Source organism: Terrapene carolina, unplaced genomic scaffold, assembly GCF_002925995.2.
Source record: "Terrapene carolina triunguis isolate 2854851 unplaced genomic scaffold, T_m_triunguis-2.0 Scaffold84, whole genome shotgun sequence".
NCBI classification, from domain to species: Eukaryota; Metazoa; Chordata; order Testudines; family Emydidae; genus Terrapene; species Terrapene triunguis.
This window is the reverse complement of record NW_020664435.1, coordinates 2663604-2681138: the sequence shown is the minus strand read 5'-3', so window position 1 is coordinate 2681138 and position 17535 is coordinate 2663604. Positions and strand designations below refer to the sequence as shown.

Here is a 17535-nt window from a genome sequence, read left to right as displayed (position 1 = left end):
ATGAAATACTCTATTTTACTTGAGGGGCTCTTTGGTTCCTGGTTCTGTTAGTCAGGTTGAGGTTGTTGTGGGGGAAATCATGGAATCTTAAACTACATTCAGGTAATTTGTAGGAGATGAGGAGCCTGGCTTTCAAATAGCTTTTGCTGTGAATCTGGCATAATTTCAAGCAGGATTTAAATATGTAACTGGCAGGATGCCTGTAATGGACTGGTGAGCTAGGTTCTGATCTCCGTTATGTTAGCGTAATCTGGAGTTATTCCACTGGCTTTGCTGCAGTGACTCTGAATTTATACTGATGTTACTGAGATCAGAATCTGGCCTAGTTTATCCGTGGCTTTAAGATGTTCTAGTGGTGATATGCAGAGTCACCAGGAAAACACCCCTGCACACAATCCTGTTAGAGTTGCTCAGAAAAAAATTACAGATTTAGATTGTTCACTTGTTTTGCTTGTTGAAATTTCATTTTGACATTTTCTGACCAGCTCTAATTCCTGTATACTTATGGAAGAAGGAACTCTCTGGGAACACGAAAACTCTTGGAGGCAGAATTAGAGGTGGGACTTAAACCAGTGAATGTTGGGGTTTTGACTTCAGCTCAGAGAGTGAGCTCTAGGTGAAAGGGACCTTGAGATTGGTGTGTCTCAACTCCTGTAGGACTTGGATGTCTGCTGACTCGTTGCTGGAAGGTCCAAGTTAATATAGACATAAGCATCTATCTGTAAGTGTTGAAGAATTTAAGACCGTTTCTCTTCTGAATCTGGATAGCCACTAAGATTAAATCTTCATATTTTCTTGATCTGTTCTTTATTATTATTATTTATTTATTAATGTTTGTGAATACTGGTCTGAATGAATTTTAGATGTTGTTACTCATCAGCTAAAGTCACTGGTTGTGGGTCTAAAAGGCCTAGTCTACTAGCGTCTGATGCTGCTGACACTTTAAAAGAACATAAAAAGGAATTGATAAAATACTCTGCCCTGAGGAGACAACCCAGTGGGTGTTGATCACAGCATATTGCTAATTAAACAAACAAAAACAACTTCCAGTTTCACCTGTGAAGAGCTTTTCAGGAAATCAAAGATTAACTGAAGCTTTTCATGGAATAATAAATAAAAAACAGAGTGGGTTGTTTAAAACTAATAAAGGATTCACGTTGGGTTAAAAAACATGGCCCAATCTGGTGTAAATTCCCATGTGGTATAAATCTTCATATTTCAGTTGACATCAGTGGAGCTACACCAAGTGAAAATCTGGCCCCATCTATTTTTAATAAATCAAATAATATATCTAGCGCTTTCATCTGTAGATTTCAGTCTTGCTTATATTATAAAATACATTACATTATTAAAATTGAGAATTTTAAAAAAATGTAATTTACTTGTGCTGTTAAGTTCTGTCCCTCTTGTGTAGTGGAAACAGACAAATAATCTTTTACTTTCAGGTTCTCATCTACTAGGCTAACATTTGCATTGCAAACAAAAATGTTTGTGTTTATGAATTTTTTTTTCTTTTACAAACTCATTGTAATTTTTTTAATTTCATGAAAACCTTTATTTGGGTCAACACTTTTTTTTTTTTTTTTTGTCTGTCATGCAAAGCACTTTTTTTTTTTCTCTTTAAACCTAAGTTTTGTGCCAACCTGACTGTGGGTATGTAAACACTTCCCTGAGCTGTTCATAATTCAAACATTGCTCTCTTGGGCTAGTGCATTGAGAACCTCAATGTGAAATTGACTAGCCAGTTTACTTTAAGTTTCTAGCCTATTTTTCTTGTCTATACTAAGCAAAATGGGGGGAAAACAGATAGTGAAATGTAAACTAGGCTACTTTAAAATAGAGAGAATTTTTAAAATTTTATTAATGGTAATTTAGTAAAAAAAAATTCTTGTTTTGTTTTTGAAGATATGATTAACCTGGTCGTATCTGTTTTTTAAATAATCATATTTTAGAGTACAAATGTGTGCTAGCTTTTAAAATCTGTTCAGGAATTTTCCTGTCTCTTCAATATGATTGGGAATCACATCATGGTAAATTGGTGAAAATTGGAGCTATGTAATTTCACTCTTTGAAAAGTGAGGGGGGAAATTATGTGATCCATGAGGACAACATGCTATACTGTGAGGGTACTGTTGTAAATAAAGAGAGATTCTGACCTTAACTTCTGCAGCAGTGCCTATTTTAATTGTCTGCAGTACCACTGCAAACTGCAGTCTTGAATACAGTAGAAGGCATATATTCCATCCCAATACTTGCTTTTGGAGGAGGAATTAGTAAAATGCAACTACAGTATTTATTTTTGAGTTTGTGAGGTGCTTACATGATTCTGGTTTCTGCATTGTAGTTTAAACAAAGACATATGAAAACAAGATCTTTATAATATTCCAGCTTTATTTCTTGCATAATATACTGGTATACAATAGAAGATTATGATACAGCTATACCTCTGGACTAGTTTCATTCCTTTCTCCTCCTCCCTCACTCCTCCAAGCAGGGATGATTTCAATATGGATGATTGCCTAAAGATTGAAAGGAACACAGAAAATAAGAGAGTTTTGAACATAGCATTCTTCTGACTGATAATTTTACATTTGAAATTGTTCTGAAGCACATTTAAATGAAGACTAAAAATGGCTATCACAGCTGGGTGATCATGAAAGAACATCTGCTGTATTGCTGTTCAGACACATGTTCTGAATATCTACTTCACTTGCTGTATTTATTTTCTCTGACAATGGGCTGATGGAGATATTTGGAAGTATAGAAGATTGAGAGCACTGAAATGGTAACTCCCAGAGTGTTTGAAATGTGAGCTGCAGTTCTGTCACTGGATCTGGTGGTATCAGGGAGAGAGCTAGAAATGGCTGTAAACAATAGCTTGCTGGTTTTGTGAACAAGGTATCCACCGGTTTGTTCTGCATCAGTAATGGTTCCTGTTGTGAAATGCACTGAGAATTAGACTCATAGGTTTTAAGGCCAGAAGGAACCATTGTGGCCATCTGGTATGACCTCCTGCAAATTGCACAGAACCTCACCTACTCCTGAAATAGACCCCCTAACCTCTGGCTGAGTTACTGAAATCCTCAAGTCATGGTTTAAAGACTTCAAGTTACAGAGAATTCCCCATTTGCAGTAGTTTAAATCTGCAAGTAACCCGTACCCCATGCTGCAGAGGAAGGCAAAAAAAACCCAAAACAAGCCAGTCTGACCTGAAGGAAAATTCCTTCCCGACCCCATATATCTGTTGTCTCACTCCTTTCTGCAAAATAGTATGTGTAAGCAGAAGGGAAAACAGGCTCTAATACTTGTATGAATATCCTTAGACACCAGCTCAGGTTTGCAGCACAGATGAAGGCATGAAATCTTACATGGATTACACTCTGCTTTTCCTTTTACTATTAATTGTGGAGGGACAGTGTGTGGTTAAAAAAGGCCTCTGAAACTATATGCATCAGCATGATGAGGGACTCCATAAACTTACTGTCAAAACCAATGTTGGATTGCAAGTTTTAAATTATTCTTCGTTGGCACTGACCCTCACGTTACAAAATGCTCAGATGGTCATCAAAGTCTGGAGCTATAGCATACGCAATATGTATAGCCTTTTGATGATAATCAAATTTGCATTTCTGAAGGACTCTGTGTGATCACACTAAGTTGCTTATGAGAAGATGACTTTCCCACCTGTTCTACAACAGTCCGTAAACTCTGGGTAGGATCAAAACTCAACCATCTTCTTGGGCTTCAACTTTATATTATCATATTGCTTAGATGTCTGTTAAAGTCCAGTCCTAGCTTAGATCTGCTCTGTCTACCACTTAGATCCTCTCATCTCAGACTCAAGATACCTCTCTCAGGGCAGACTCATTCAGAAGCACTTCCTCCTCTTTTTTTTTTTTTTGTATTCACTCCAGTTGCTGGGCCCTCCTTGCTTACTTGAGATAGCTGGCAGGTAGTGGTATTCAAAGTTGAGTTGTTGGCTCCTGTGTGCTGAGGTGCCACCATGGAGTGAGACCCAGAGTCACCTACAGGTGACCTTTTTTTAGTGTTTGTTTAAAAAAAAAAAAAAAAAAAAAAAGCTTTTCAGTAGTGTTATTTAATGTATTTATTTCATTTTAGCTTGGCTAGCTTGGGGCATTGAGTTGCTCTTATTTTCAAGTCATCATTAAGACAACATTTTTAAACCATGAACCTGCAAAATAGAATTGCTCTCACTTTGCCTCCAAAACTCCACAGCTGTGTGCACAAACAGGTATTTGCATAGGTAAATTGAGTATTTGAGCTTGCAAACAGATAGGCACATTTCTATTGTGCATAAATATGAGTTCCTGCAAATGTAATGGATATGCATGCAACTGAAAATATAGGGGCTTTAGTGATAATAGAGCTCAAGATATCTGTGCTGCTGCATATTAATGTCATGTATATTAAATCTTATAGGCAGCAGATGGTACTGGAGCTTGCATCTGTCAAATAATTTAATGGAACCTTGTCAACAGGGAAAAAAGAGTTTATTGATGGCAGCAAAAGGCAAAGAAGCATCTTAACTATCAGAGTAGGGACCACTAGAGTGTATGTTAACATTGCTGTTACAAATTAAGGAGTGACAGTGTGGCCTAGTAGACAGAGCATTGGACTTGGGACTCAGAGGACCTGGACTCTGTTCCCGGTGCTGCTACTGGGTCTAGTGGGTGGGCTTGAGAAAGTCAATTCATCTTTGCATGCCTCAGTTTCCCCCATTTGTAAAATGATGATGATACTGACCTCCTTTTGTAAAGTGCTTTGAGATCTACTGATGAAAAGCACCATGTACTAGGTGGTGGTGGTATTATTTTTATTTATTTATTTATTTATTTATTTATTTGTCTTCAAAATAAGACTCTCTTGTCTTGCACAGATCTTCATTAAACTGATCTTCTAACAGAGGTTCTCCAATTGTGATTGGTGGAGCACCTGGCTGCTCTTGGTGAGAGCTTCTCCTTCATATATCCAGCAACTAAGTTATATTAAAAGAAAACTGAAAGTGCATAGTGCTTCCCAATATCGCTTGCTGGAGTTGCCATATAGGCGTTCTGCAATAGGAAAGGAGGTGTCTACAAGACACTCTGTGGACCATGTTTCAGTACACTAAGAAAAATTTGAGAGCTCCTGAGCTAGAAGTTGGCCCCAGTAGCACCTTTGCCCAAACCACATAGAATATCACAAAAAAACAAATATTTTCATGCATGCTTTTAAACTTCCTAACTTAAAGTCATGAACAAGCTTTCTTCGTACACGTCCATTCTTCACTGAGGACTGTAAAAGAAACCAAGCTTGATATTTCTGCCTAAGGTCCTGCCCCCAACCTTTCCTATTCATCAGCCATCTGCATTCAAGACAGGCTGTTTTTCCTTTTGCCTGCATGCTGCCTGGGTGCCAGCAGCAGGATAAATGAGAGCTCAGGAGAGAGAGTTTTCCTGCTCCCAGCTCCTGTACCCAGCACCAAGGTAATCCCTGGCAGCCAGGAGGACCAGTTGCAGGGGAAGTCCTGCTTAGCCCCGTAGCCTTGGGGTGGAGCTGTGACGTTGCAGTCTATATGGTTTTATAAAAATACATTATATTCACTTATCATAACTGGGATATGCTTCATGCAAAAGGTCTCTTGTAAGGTATCATTACAAAGCTTATAATCTACTGAGTGTGATCATCCTATTTGTATAAATATACCACTCTTGTATCTAAAACTAGAAATACAAAATATAACTCTGAGGGCCTATTGTAATTATGTAAAGTGTGGGCCATTAATGGTGGTTTGGAATCTTGATGACTCCCATTAACCAGGACCATTGTCTGCAGATGGCTGGGTTTTACCTGTGACTCTTCCTGTATATGTGTGTGCTGGCAAGCTGGTAATGAAGTCTTGCAGTGACATGTGATCAAGTCACCTGAACTGGAATCCATCTTTAACCTGGTGCTTTTCCAGTGAGGGGGGGTGGAAACCCAGAGGGACCAACGGTTCCCGCCTCATGCGAAAGATATATAAAGGAGTGGAACAGAACAGAGGGGAGAGAAGAGCCATCATGAAGAATCCCCTAGCTACCACCTAAGCTGGAACAAGAGCTGACTAGGGAAAGAATTGTGCCCAGGCCTGGAAGGTGTCCAGTCTGAGGAAAAAACTTACCGAAACATCTCTGAGGGTGAGATTATCTGTATTCAGTTTGATTAGACATAGATTTGCGCATTTTATTTTATTTTGCTTGGTGACTTACTTTGTTCTGTCTGTTACTACTTGGAACCACTTAAATCCTACTTTCTGTATTTAATAAAATCACTTTTACTTATTAATTAACTCAGAGTATGCATTAATACCTGGGGGAGCAAACAACTGTGCATATCTCTCTATCAGTGTTATAGAGGGTGAACAATTTATGAGTTTACCCTGCATAAGCTTTATACAGGGTAAAACGGATTTATTTGGATTTAGACCCCATTGGGAGTTGGGCATCTGAGTGCTAAAGACAAGCACACTTCTGTGTAAACCTGCAGCTTTGGGGCAAATAATTCAGACCCTGGGTCTGTGTTGGAGCAGACGGGAGTGTCTGGCTCAGCAAGACAGGATGCTGGAGTCCTGAGCAGGCAGGGAAAACAGGAATAGAAGTAGTCTTGGCACGTCGGGTGACAACTCCCAAGGGGGTTTCTGTGATCCAACCTGTCACAGGAGCATTCTTAGTCAGTTGGTGGAGGTAGTGCATGTACAGTCCAGTTGGCTCCATCTGTGAGGGGAGGGAGAATGTTCAGTTCTGAGGGACTCTTCAATGAATTTAGTGGCTGAACTCTTTTAAATCTATACTGAGCACGTGTGAACTGAGATTTTTCAGACGCTTATAACTTTGCCAAGTTTAAGCAAATTTTCATAGGGACAGCTCAAGGCACAGCCCTGGCACCATGACAAACTCCTTGCCAATTTGCAGGCCCCTGTTCCAAAGCATTAGTTTCTGAACAAAACAGCTGTGGGTTTTTTTAAATATATGCAAAACAATGTATTTTTTCCCCTAACCTTATTCTGAGAAATGGCTGAAGCATTCATCTGATGCTTCCCCAAAAATTGAGCCTAGGGCAGACACTTGACATGGAAAATTTCAGCCCAGATGGTTAGTTTGAAGTTATAACTGGAAAAAGAGAATAATCAAACATGTTAGGCAAACTTAACTATAGGCTTTGCTACCTGCGCTACCTATAATATGACAATTCTCTCTCAATATATATATCTCCTTTCATTAAGGAGAGGTCAGAGGAAAGTGGAAATACATAGTGCGGCATGTGAATTCATAAAGTCACTGTATGAGGCTATGATATCCTAGGTGTACCTATGTTATGAGGCTGTGTGTGTCAATCACTTCTTCATTACTTGCAGGCTACCTGTCAGAATGTGCAATGGCAACATTGTAGAAAAGGTCTAACAAGCTGATGCTTTCAGAATTAAAACACACACGCTGTTTTCCCTGTTCAAGGCCTGCTTAAAGCACTACTACTAGCTCTTCGATTCCCTCTGACAAACAAGTAATGAAAGACAAAAGCAAACAATTTAAGCACTCTGGGTCAAATTGTGGGTTACTGGGCTGAGCAACTTTGAAGTAGAGAGAGTAAACAAAGTCAAAACAGCAGAAATTGGAGGCTCACTTTTGCCATTCATTGACATACAGTCTAAAAAATATTGAGTGTCCAGCAGACAAGTGGTTGGCACCTAAAGGGAAGTTTCATGGTATATCTGGATCATACTGTTCAAAAACTGCAGGGTGAATATCATGGAGAAACACCATAAAGCGATACTGGTTCCTTCTGCATTAAGCTCTGCTGTGGTGTCTCCAAGGAAGACAGTAGTGTCAGACATGATCAGTACACCTGGGAAATGTATTCATCTCACACGTTCCCCGAAAATGTCTCTAGTTTGGCCAGAACAGCAGCCTGCGCTAGTATCAGCGAGCAGGGATGTAAAAGGTGACAGAAAGAGGGACAGGTTCTGGCAATGCAGCGTGGCTACAGCTTCCCCTTCTGGGGAGGTGAAAGGGCTCAGCGCTGTTCAAAACGCAGGTAGAATTAGCCAGTCAGCAGCTTGGAATCTCCTAATGGAGAAAAGGATGTAGCAGCTGCCAGTGAAATATCAGTGGAGTCCAGGAGCACAAACACCATCTCCCCTGCATGGGGTGATCTCACACACGCACGCACGCTAGGGCGCAATGATTGCTCTAGCTGTGTAGGTTATAGACCCCCATTTTGACTGGTGTAAAAGGGTGTGTTCAAAACCTCCCTGCACTAGCTTGGCTGAATTTGGCTCCTTGGTTTTTTGACTTCCCTTATAGTATTCTCAACTTTAATGTTGTATTCGTGTTAGCTTTTGTACTTAATCCAGCCATCTATCTCACACAAGCGAGCGGGTATTTGTATATGTAATTCTTACCAGAACACTTGCACTCTCTTCCTTTGTGACTTCAGAGGTTCTCTAAGCTGATTTGCTTCCCACTGTTTTTCTCCTTTCATTAGAACATCGTGGCAGTGGGAGCTGGGTTTTGTGATGGCCTTCGCTGTGGTGATAATACCAAAGCTGCTGTTATTCGACTTGGCCTAATGGAGATGATTGCATTTGCAAAAATCTTTTGCAAGGGACAGGTGTCTATTGCCACTTTCCTGGAGAGTTGTGGAGTCGCTGATCTGATCACAACGTGTTATGGTGGCCGCAATCGAAGGGTGGCTGAAGCATTTGTTAAAACTGGGAAGGTATTGTATCAAGGCCTGTCTTCCTCTCTGTGTGATGGCTAGCATTGCAGAAATCTATGTCATAGGAGCACTAGGTTCAGTGCTGACTTGTTAATATAATACTGTAGTTATACTAGTCACATTGTAATCCGTTAACATAGTCTTGTCTCTCCTTTTGTCCTTTAGTGTGTTACCATAGAGACAGTGTTGCAAAGCTAGAATGAATGAGGCAGTTCCAAAGAGAAGGAGAACTGGAGGTAGGGAGTAGGGGAAAGAGGAAGTTTACACACAAGCATGTAGGTAAATACTGTTATGAAAACCATAGGCTGCTTTTAGAGGAAGTGTTAGGATCCTGCAATGACACTAGCCAGCTTCTCCCATCAAGTCTTCACGCATCTTAACACTCATGTTGAGTGACTATTCATTTAAGTTTTTAGTTCTACCACCGTCAGCTGGGCAAACTTTGGGAGCTGTCTCCCCATGCTGAAGCAGTGGGGTCATGCAGCAGAGGAGAAGACCCTTATCAGGGTTTAATAACCTTATTCTTCATAATATTCTTCAAAATGGTTTCTTAGGTTGGTAAAAACCTTGTTATGATTAACCTATTTTTTAAATTATTATTTTTTTTTTTTTAAATACTGTTAAGTCCATTGAAGAACTGGAGCAAGAAATGCTAAATGGTCAGAAATTGCAGGGACCAGAGACTTCGGCAGAAGTATATCGTATCCTGAAGCAGAAAGGAATGGTGGATAAGTAAGTAAGAGGATATGGAGCATTTCTTTTGTTTTGTTTTCCCCTCCATTTTTTAATGCTTAGCTTTTTGATCATGATGACTGTTTCCTGAACATAAAAGCAAAAAGGTAAAAAGCTGACAAAGTGACTTAAACCCCAACAAAATGCATACATTTTAAAACAGCTAGATTAACGTGACTTTAATATATATACTAGACCTAATGGAGTGGGAGCCTATATTTAAACACTGAATGCTATGCAATTTAATCCTCCATTTACTCAGAGATATCTTGGTGATCCCTTCTGCCCTAGGCAGGAATAAGGTAATGTAGGAGAGAGGAGGTACCCTAGGTTTTAACTTGGAATTTCCTAATCATATGGTTTGGCACCCATGGAAATTCCCATGGAGATAGAAATTCTACTTCCTTACTGCACAGAGCTCAGGGATGCCCCTTGCCTCAGCTCTGCTGCCTTTTCCTACTAGCTCTTGTCTACCTCTGAATAGCATGACTCTTGCAGGAGCCTTGTTTCCATTTCCTTCCCCTGGATTGTCCTCCTTATACACACTCCAGGGTTGGGTTATGCAATGCGGACCAGAAAGCAGCATAACTTAATAGAGCCAAAAGCAGTTGTTGGTTGGGTTGGTTTTTTTGTTTGTTTGTTTGTTTGTTTGGGGGGGGGTTCCAGGGGGGAGTTGGAGTTCCCATGAATGGGCTTCCATGGAGTCAGAAGTGGTGGAAGACTATGCCACAGAGGCAGAATGTGGATGAGAGCATCGGGCCATGAGTGCAAGTGTCTGAGGGGATATGGCCTAGGAAGCATAGTGGCATGTTTGATTTGTCTTTGCCTAGTTTTGACTTTTTTACTTTTTTCCCAGAATAAGCTTGAGTTTCTCATAAGGGAAGTATTTAGTTTTTTGACAAATTTTGTAGCCATTCCTGATGACTTGCCTAGAATAATTGTCCTGGTGACTATTGTTCTATTAATTGCTGCTGGTTATAATTCAGAAATTAAGATTTGTGGCTACTAACAGAGTAAAAATAAAGACAAAATTGGTATCCTTTTGAAATTGGCAGGGCGGGGTGGGTGGGAGGGATACTTCTGAACTCAGGGCCTGATCCTGTGAGGTGCTCAGCATCTTTCATGGTCTTGCTAAGTGCCCTCACCTCCCACCAACTTCACTAGGAGTTGATGGTGTTCAGCACCTTTCAGGGTCGAGCCATGAGAGAAAAGCTGCATCGGTTTAACAATGCTTGGTCCAGGTTATAGTCTCTGGAATGTACTATAGGTATATCCTGTTGACCCTAATCAATCAACCATGCTATGTTTCTGCATCAGCTGTTTGGCCATTGATTTGTACAGCTTAATAGCGCTTATTCCAAATCACTTAGATGAAACTGCATACAAAAATTGTAAGATATGTCTAAAGGATGGCAGCTCAGTGCTTATACACCTTGACAAATCAAAAAGGAAAATACGGCATCTAGTATATTGGTTTTTGGTGTTTGCTAGCCGACAGAGGAACTGAAAACTTCTGAGGCAAAATTCCACCATTTAATCCATATTCACAACTACCCCAATAGCCTGCCTGCAAAACAGGTTGGTGTACTTCTGGAGCAATGTTAGGGACTCAGTTTCAGGTTCTTTTCAGTATGTGATGCATTAGTTCTCACTGGTGAGTTATTGGAATGCAATGAAGAGTGAACTCCCTGATGCAAAAGGGAAACATCTTATCTGCATAAGATTATAACTCTCACAGCGAAACTAATAAACAAGGGAATTGTTTGTCAAGCCTGATGTATCTTCTTCTTAGTTTCATACATAACTTAAACATATAAACCGGCATTTACTTAAGGTCTATGTTAACTCACAATATTGCAGAACTGTAAATAAACAATAAACTAAAATACAAAGCTGAGCTTCTTAATGAACCCTGTGGACAGAGAGACTGCCCAGTAGCTTTCTTGCTGGTAAAATTTGGTGCTTATCTCCAAGGAAAGGGAGCCTTGTTGTTACAATTCTGTTTAACTGACCAGTTGTATGTACTGGCTGCTGTCCTCTCATAGAAGGGTCAGAAGCATGGATGTTAGCTTCGATATTGTGGTTGTCTTTCCTTTGTGACACCTAGTTTGTGGTAAACTAGAATCATGTAACTTAGTATGTCCTGATACAAAACAAAGCAGGTTGTCCTGATGTCATTTAGTCAAGAGATTCTGCATGTGCCTGATTCCTAAAGCCATATGTAGTCTGTGTTTTTAGTAAAACTTGGAATGTGTTTTCTTCATCTATTCCTTTTTTGGATGAGGCAGACTCTCAAAAATGAACAGTTTCATCTGTTGATTGGCAGTCCCTTCTAAACATTATTTTTGGCAGTTTTTAAAGTACAATTTTTTTCATGCACCATCTGCTTTTCAACGTTTTAGTACTTGCTCTAAAAATAAGGCACATAAGTCCTATCTCTGCAACGTATGCACAATTAATCTGGTTGGGGGAAGAAAGCTGTTTAGAACAATTGCTTTCAATACTTACTATTTGTAATGCTCTCTTAGACATCTTCAAATAACTTTTTATTTTTTTATTTTTCTGCTTTTCCATTTGGCAAGCACAGAGCTGAACACAGCAGTTTTTTTGAGGCTATTGTTTACTTCTCTGCTTTTGTCCTTATCCTAAAGTGTAATTTTAAAAACTCATGCAAATTTTTGCTGGATGCATTCTTGGACACCCGGTGTGTAAAATAGTCAGTATTTTTGGATTGTGTCAGTTAGTGAAGTTATTTCCAGCTTGTTACTACACAGACCCCCTTGTCATTCCCACTATTGCACCTATTGGATGCTGAATGTGTAAACCAATGTGATAGCTTTCTTTGATAGGATATCGAGCCTTGTGGATAAGGATGAAGCTGTGGATGTGGTATACCTGGACTTTAGTAAGGCATTTGATACGGTCTCGCATGATATTCTTATCGATAAACTAGGCAAATACAATTTAGATGGGGCTACTATAAGGTGGGTGCATAACTGGCTGGATAACCGTACTCAGAGAGTTGTTATTAATGGTTCCCAATCCTGCTGGAAAGGCATAACGAGTGGGGTACTGCAGGGGTCTGTTTTGGGACCGGCTCTGTTCAATATCTTCATCAACGACTTAGATATTGGCATAGAAAGTATGCTTATTAAGTTTGCGGATGATACCAAACTGGGAGGGATTGCAACTGCTTTGGAGGACAGGGTCATAATTCAAAATGATCTGGACAAATTGGAGAAATGGTCTGAGTTAAACAGGATGAAGTTTAACAAAGACAAATGCAAAGTGCTCCACTTAGGAAGGAAAAATCAGTTTCACACATACAGAATGGGAAGAGACTGTCTAGGAAGGAGTACGGCAGAAAGGGATCTAGGGGTTATAGTGGACCACAAGCTAAATATGAGTCAACAGTGTGATGCTGTTGCAAAAAAAGCAAACATGATTCTGGGATGTATTAACAGGTGTGTTGTGAGCAAGACACGAGAAGTCATTCTTCCGCTCTACTCTGCTCTGGTTAGGCCTCAGCTGGAGTATTGTGTCCAGTTCTGGGCACCGCATTTCAAAAAAGATGTGGAGAAATTGGAAAGGGTCCAGAGAAGAGCAACAAGAATGATTAAAGGTCTTGAGAACATGACCTATGAAGGAAGGCTGAAAGAATTGGGTTTGTTTAGTTTGGAAAAGAGAAGACTGAGAGGGGACATGATAGCAGTTTTTAGGTATTTAAAAGGGTGTCATAAGGAGGAGGGAGAAAACTTGTTCACCTTAGCCTCTAAGGATAGAACAAGAAGCAATGGGTTTAAACTGCAGCAAGGGAGGTCTAGGTTGGACATTAGGAAAAAGTTCCTAACTGTCAGGGTGGTTAAACACTGGAATAAATTGCCTAGGGAGGTTGTGGAATCTCCATCTCTGGAGATATTTAAGAGTAGGTTAGATAAATGTCTATCAGGGATGGTCTAGACAGTATTTGGTCCTGCCATACGGGCAGGGGACTGGACTCGATGACCTCTCGAGGTCCCTTCCAGTCCTAGAATCTATGAATCTATGAATGATCCTTTTTTAAGGGCATTGGCTTTTTAATCTAGCCTTCAAACATTTGCTTAAAAACTGTGTAGTACACTCGGGTGCTTTTTTTTTTTTTTTTTTAATTATTTTAAAACATAGGGTTGAAAGGCTAGTAAGGGCACAATTTAGGCCCCAATCCTGCAAACTTCTATGCAGATGCATAGATCTTTGTCATATGGAGGCACATAGAAGTCAGTGATACTCAACAGAGTTGCACTTAGCAGGATCAGCGTGTATATTTACAGTGTAAGTTGGCTATAGAACTCTTTATCTGAAAGGTAGTTGCAGAACTAACCCCTTTAATGTTCCCAGATGCACATTTCACATGTAGTATACATGCTGTTCCTGCCTGTAGTATTGTCGTCACCATTAGCTTAAGCATTGTCATTTTTTCACTAAAGTGCTTCTGAATTGTGCTCACAGAAATATTCTCTGTGATGGAGAGCAATAAGTTGGTATTAAAATGTTGTTTGAAACAATGGTCCCATCTTAAATCAAGTAACTTCTCTGAACATCCTGATAACTAGCAATGCAATACCTGTGCCCATTTGAAGCATGCTTTTGCTTCATGCAAGTACAATATGTCTTGTTCCCGTCTCTAGTAATGGTCACACATAAAGGGACATTGTGATGTCAATTTTAGGCTTAAAATATAAGATTTTATATTTAAAAACAAAAATCCCCTAAGGCCAACAGAAATTTTGTTTTTTTAATTCCTAGAAAAAGTTTTGCATTGATTTTAAACGTTGCGTTTTGGAGCTTGCAGCTTAAACACTGCAGGCTTTGTTTGAGATCTAGAAAGTGAAATTGACTAGGTCAGTTTTCATTGTCCACACTGAATATAAAAATAAATACATTTAGATTTTTAAAAATTCTTTGTTTTAATAGTCTTTTAATGTCAGTAAAATACACATGGAAGCTTTATTTTTGAAAACATGGCCAACTTAAAAATAAATTAAATAAAAAGTCAGGCTCCTATTTATTTTAAGGATCCTAAAACGCATACTTAACTTTACACTCTTACATTTGAAAATTTTCGTCCATGATTTTTATCTGATGGGATCTCTTAAAAATGGTGATAGCCTAATTTTTTTTTTTTTTACACTTGATCATTATTCAGAAAGGTTGATGATCTTTTCTGTTTGTAGCTGAGCGTGTGATAAGATGATTGCAAAAAAAATAGTGGCAAGCATTTGTTTTAATTTGTGAAATAAGTGAACTGCCAAGGTATGCATAACAATGTTGCAGGATCCAGTATGGTTTGATAATGATTAGGCTTTTGAGGGCCTGACGTATTTCAGAAATGTATGTAGGTATTGTATATATTCTGCACTCATCACCATAGCATGAGTGCCTTGTAAATTCTAAAAGAAACACACAGATTCTCAGGTGCTCTCTTTTCTACCTAACAAGACATTATAGAGTAATCTTATGTTGCTTTTTACTTTTTTCTTTGTTCTTTTCTTTGCTAGGTTTCCACTGTTCACTGCCGTATATCAAATCTGCTATGAAGGGAAACCTGTCCAAGAGATGATATCCTGTCTTCAGAGTCATCCAGAGCATATGTAAAATGAATTGTGCAATTATACTAATACAGCTTCCGCCTTTCAAATTCATATTTGGATTCAAGTGGATGTAAACATTAGGCAACCATATGAATGTATATGAATTTCTGTAGTTTTTTTGACACAATTTAAAATTGTAACGTAGTGTCGGATTGGTGGCTGTCATTTTACTGGCTAAAAAGCAGATGTTTTAAGATATACAATGCAAAACTTGCACTATATATATATAAAAATATGTATGCATCTATTTGTGTTTCTATAGTACAAGACATAAACAACACTTAGTAATCTTTCATTCTGAAATTCCTCTCTCATTAAAGACCCAATCCAGTGCACACTAGAAACAATGGAAGGAATCCCATTGGCTTCAATGGGAGTTGGATTGGGCCCTGATAGCCCCAATAGCGTTAGCTATGTCTACAAACACTTGATTTTACTTTGTAATACACACCAAGACTTTTTACATGTTTGCATGCTTTTTGGCGATAGTTACTTTAAGCAATATTAATGAAAAGCTAGTTGTAGCAGTTATTCAAGGAGGGAGTAGGGGAATGGCATTTTAGGTAACTGCATTTAACAATATCCTATGATTTTTAGACAGTCTCAAAATATTAGACTAGTTCAAATCAATTTTAAAGGGTATTTAATCTTTTAAGTGTAACATATTTTAAAAGGGTACATTACCTCCCCCTCCGTTTTTATCCCTTTCTGCTTTCAGTTTTGTATTTCTGCGTTTCTCTCTTTCTCTTGCTGTTCTCGAATTCTATTAGGAAGGACAAGCAGGAGGATTTTACCAGCACAGACTCTAGCATAGGGACCCTGTGGTTCATCCATGTGCTGTGTGATTCCATTTATTTTATTTTAGGCCCATTCTTGTGGTAGCCACTGCCCAAAACTGTCACGCTCTTCTAGCTTAACCTTCAGCTGCATACCACACATAGGGGGAATTCCCAGTACTTCAAGTTTGTGTTGTCTGTTGTCAAATGAATTGTACTCCATGCATTCATTTCAGTGCCTACCAGTGCCTGATGTGTCAACTGGTCTCTATTGACTCGATCCAACTTCTACTGAAGTAAATTAAAAAGTTCCCATTCTTTAATTTGAAAGACTTCTGTGGGGATTGGATCAAGCCCTTTCTGACCAATCTGCCTGAAAGCTTCTCAGAGTCCATGCTGCCTCTCTCTGCTCCCCTTAAGGAAGGAGGGACTGAGAGAGATTATGGAGGAGATTAATTTGAGTGCTTCTGTTGCACAACTGTTGGGGTACTGCTGGAATATCCCTTTTCGGAACATTTTGAGGAGAGATGGGGGGATGGATGGATCTTTCTGGCTCATGATTTTATTTTATTTAAAAGAAAAAAATAAATCTAGCCTTAAGGAACAGGCATATGGCTGGGCACATGAAGGGACAACCCATAGTTGAGACCTGGGGAATAAGGTTTGTCTAGAGACTGATAGAGGTCAGCACGGAGCTAATAAGAGAAGTCTCTTGCTATTTGGAATACATATTCCTAATCCCAGAGCAAGATAGGGATTGATTTCTACTTGCTGTTACCAGCTGTGTTGTTTACAGGCCAAGAGCTTTGAGCATGAAGCCTTTATGAAGCTTTAAGATGTCAAGGTATAGGCCTAGGAGTAGCAGTGCTTAAAGTACATTATATAGCTTTGGATATTTTTTTACTCTGAAATAAGAAAGAGCAGTAAGGCAGCTTCATGTAAACAGAAAAATATTTCGGAACAGGGGCTGGTATTTTGCATATGCCAAACCAACCATTATGTTTTAAATTATTTTTAGAAGATCATGTGAACGTCTACAAATATGCAGGGCTATAAAATATCATTTTATTGGGGATGTTTTGTCTTATTTTTCTGAACATGGTGCTGAATAATGAAAAGGGGCAGGAGTTAGTTTGAAATGTATGGGGCAGTGGGATTTTGAGAATTAAAATCTCTGATAGAACTGGTCTGTGAGAAATTATTTGTGCTTAGACCATTTAAAGGATATTTTAGTAGTTGGAAACATTGATATATTAACGCACATATGAAGCATACACTCCCCGTTACAGCATAACTCGCAATGGGTTTGTTTATGTTAAATTATACTTTTAAAAAAACACCAAATTGGGTGGATTTGCCTTTGTATTTTATTTTTACATATAGTATGTAGAATAATACAATTTTGTAAGAGACATAAAGGGCTATATAAACTAAAAGTGGTGAATTATATGTATTGTAGCATGGGGGTTTTTATTATTTGTTTATTCTCATGCTCTTTCCTCCACATAAGGAGTTGGACATTTTTAGATCTCCTTTTTGATGTAAACCCAGTCAGTGACCGAGCCAGAGGGAGGTTTGTTTATTGAATCATTTTCTCAAATCTACAATCCACTCACTTTCTCCCTCCCCCTCCCCAATAAAAT

At 39.0% G+C, this 17535-nt stretch overlaps 1 protein-coding gene across 2 annotated transcripts in view; it reads left to right on the top strand.

Annotated features, from left to right (window-relative positions):
• Positions 1-16752, top strand: part of GPD1L (glycerol-3-phosphate dehydrogenase 1 like) — a 34528-nt gene extending 17776 nt beyond the window's left edge. Inside the window, exons 6-8 of one of the 2 annotated variants that reach the window (XM_026649360.2) lie at positions 8521-8754; positions 9380-9486; positions 15024-16752. In XM_026649360.2, coding sequence (XP_026505145.1) covers positions 8521-8754; positions 9380-9486; positions 15024-15120 — 438 coding nt within the window. In that variant the 3' untranslated portion in view covers positions 15121-16752. Of the gene's footprint in view, positions 1-8520; positions 8755-8919; positions 8991-9379; positions 9487-15023 lie in introns of those variants that run through there. The other variant, XM_029910975.1, reaches the window with a different exon arrangement.
• Positions 16753-17535: the final 783 nt, after the last annotated feature.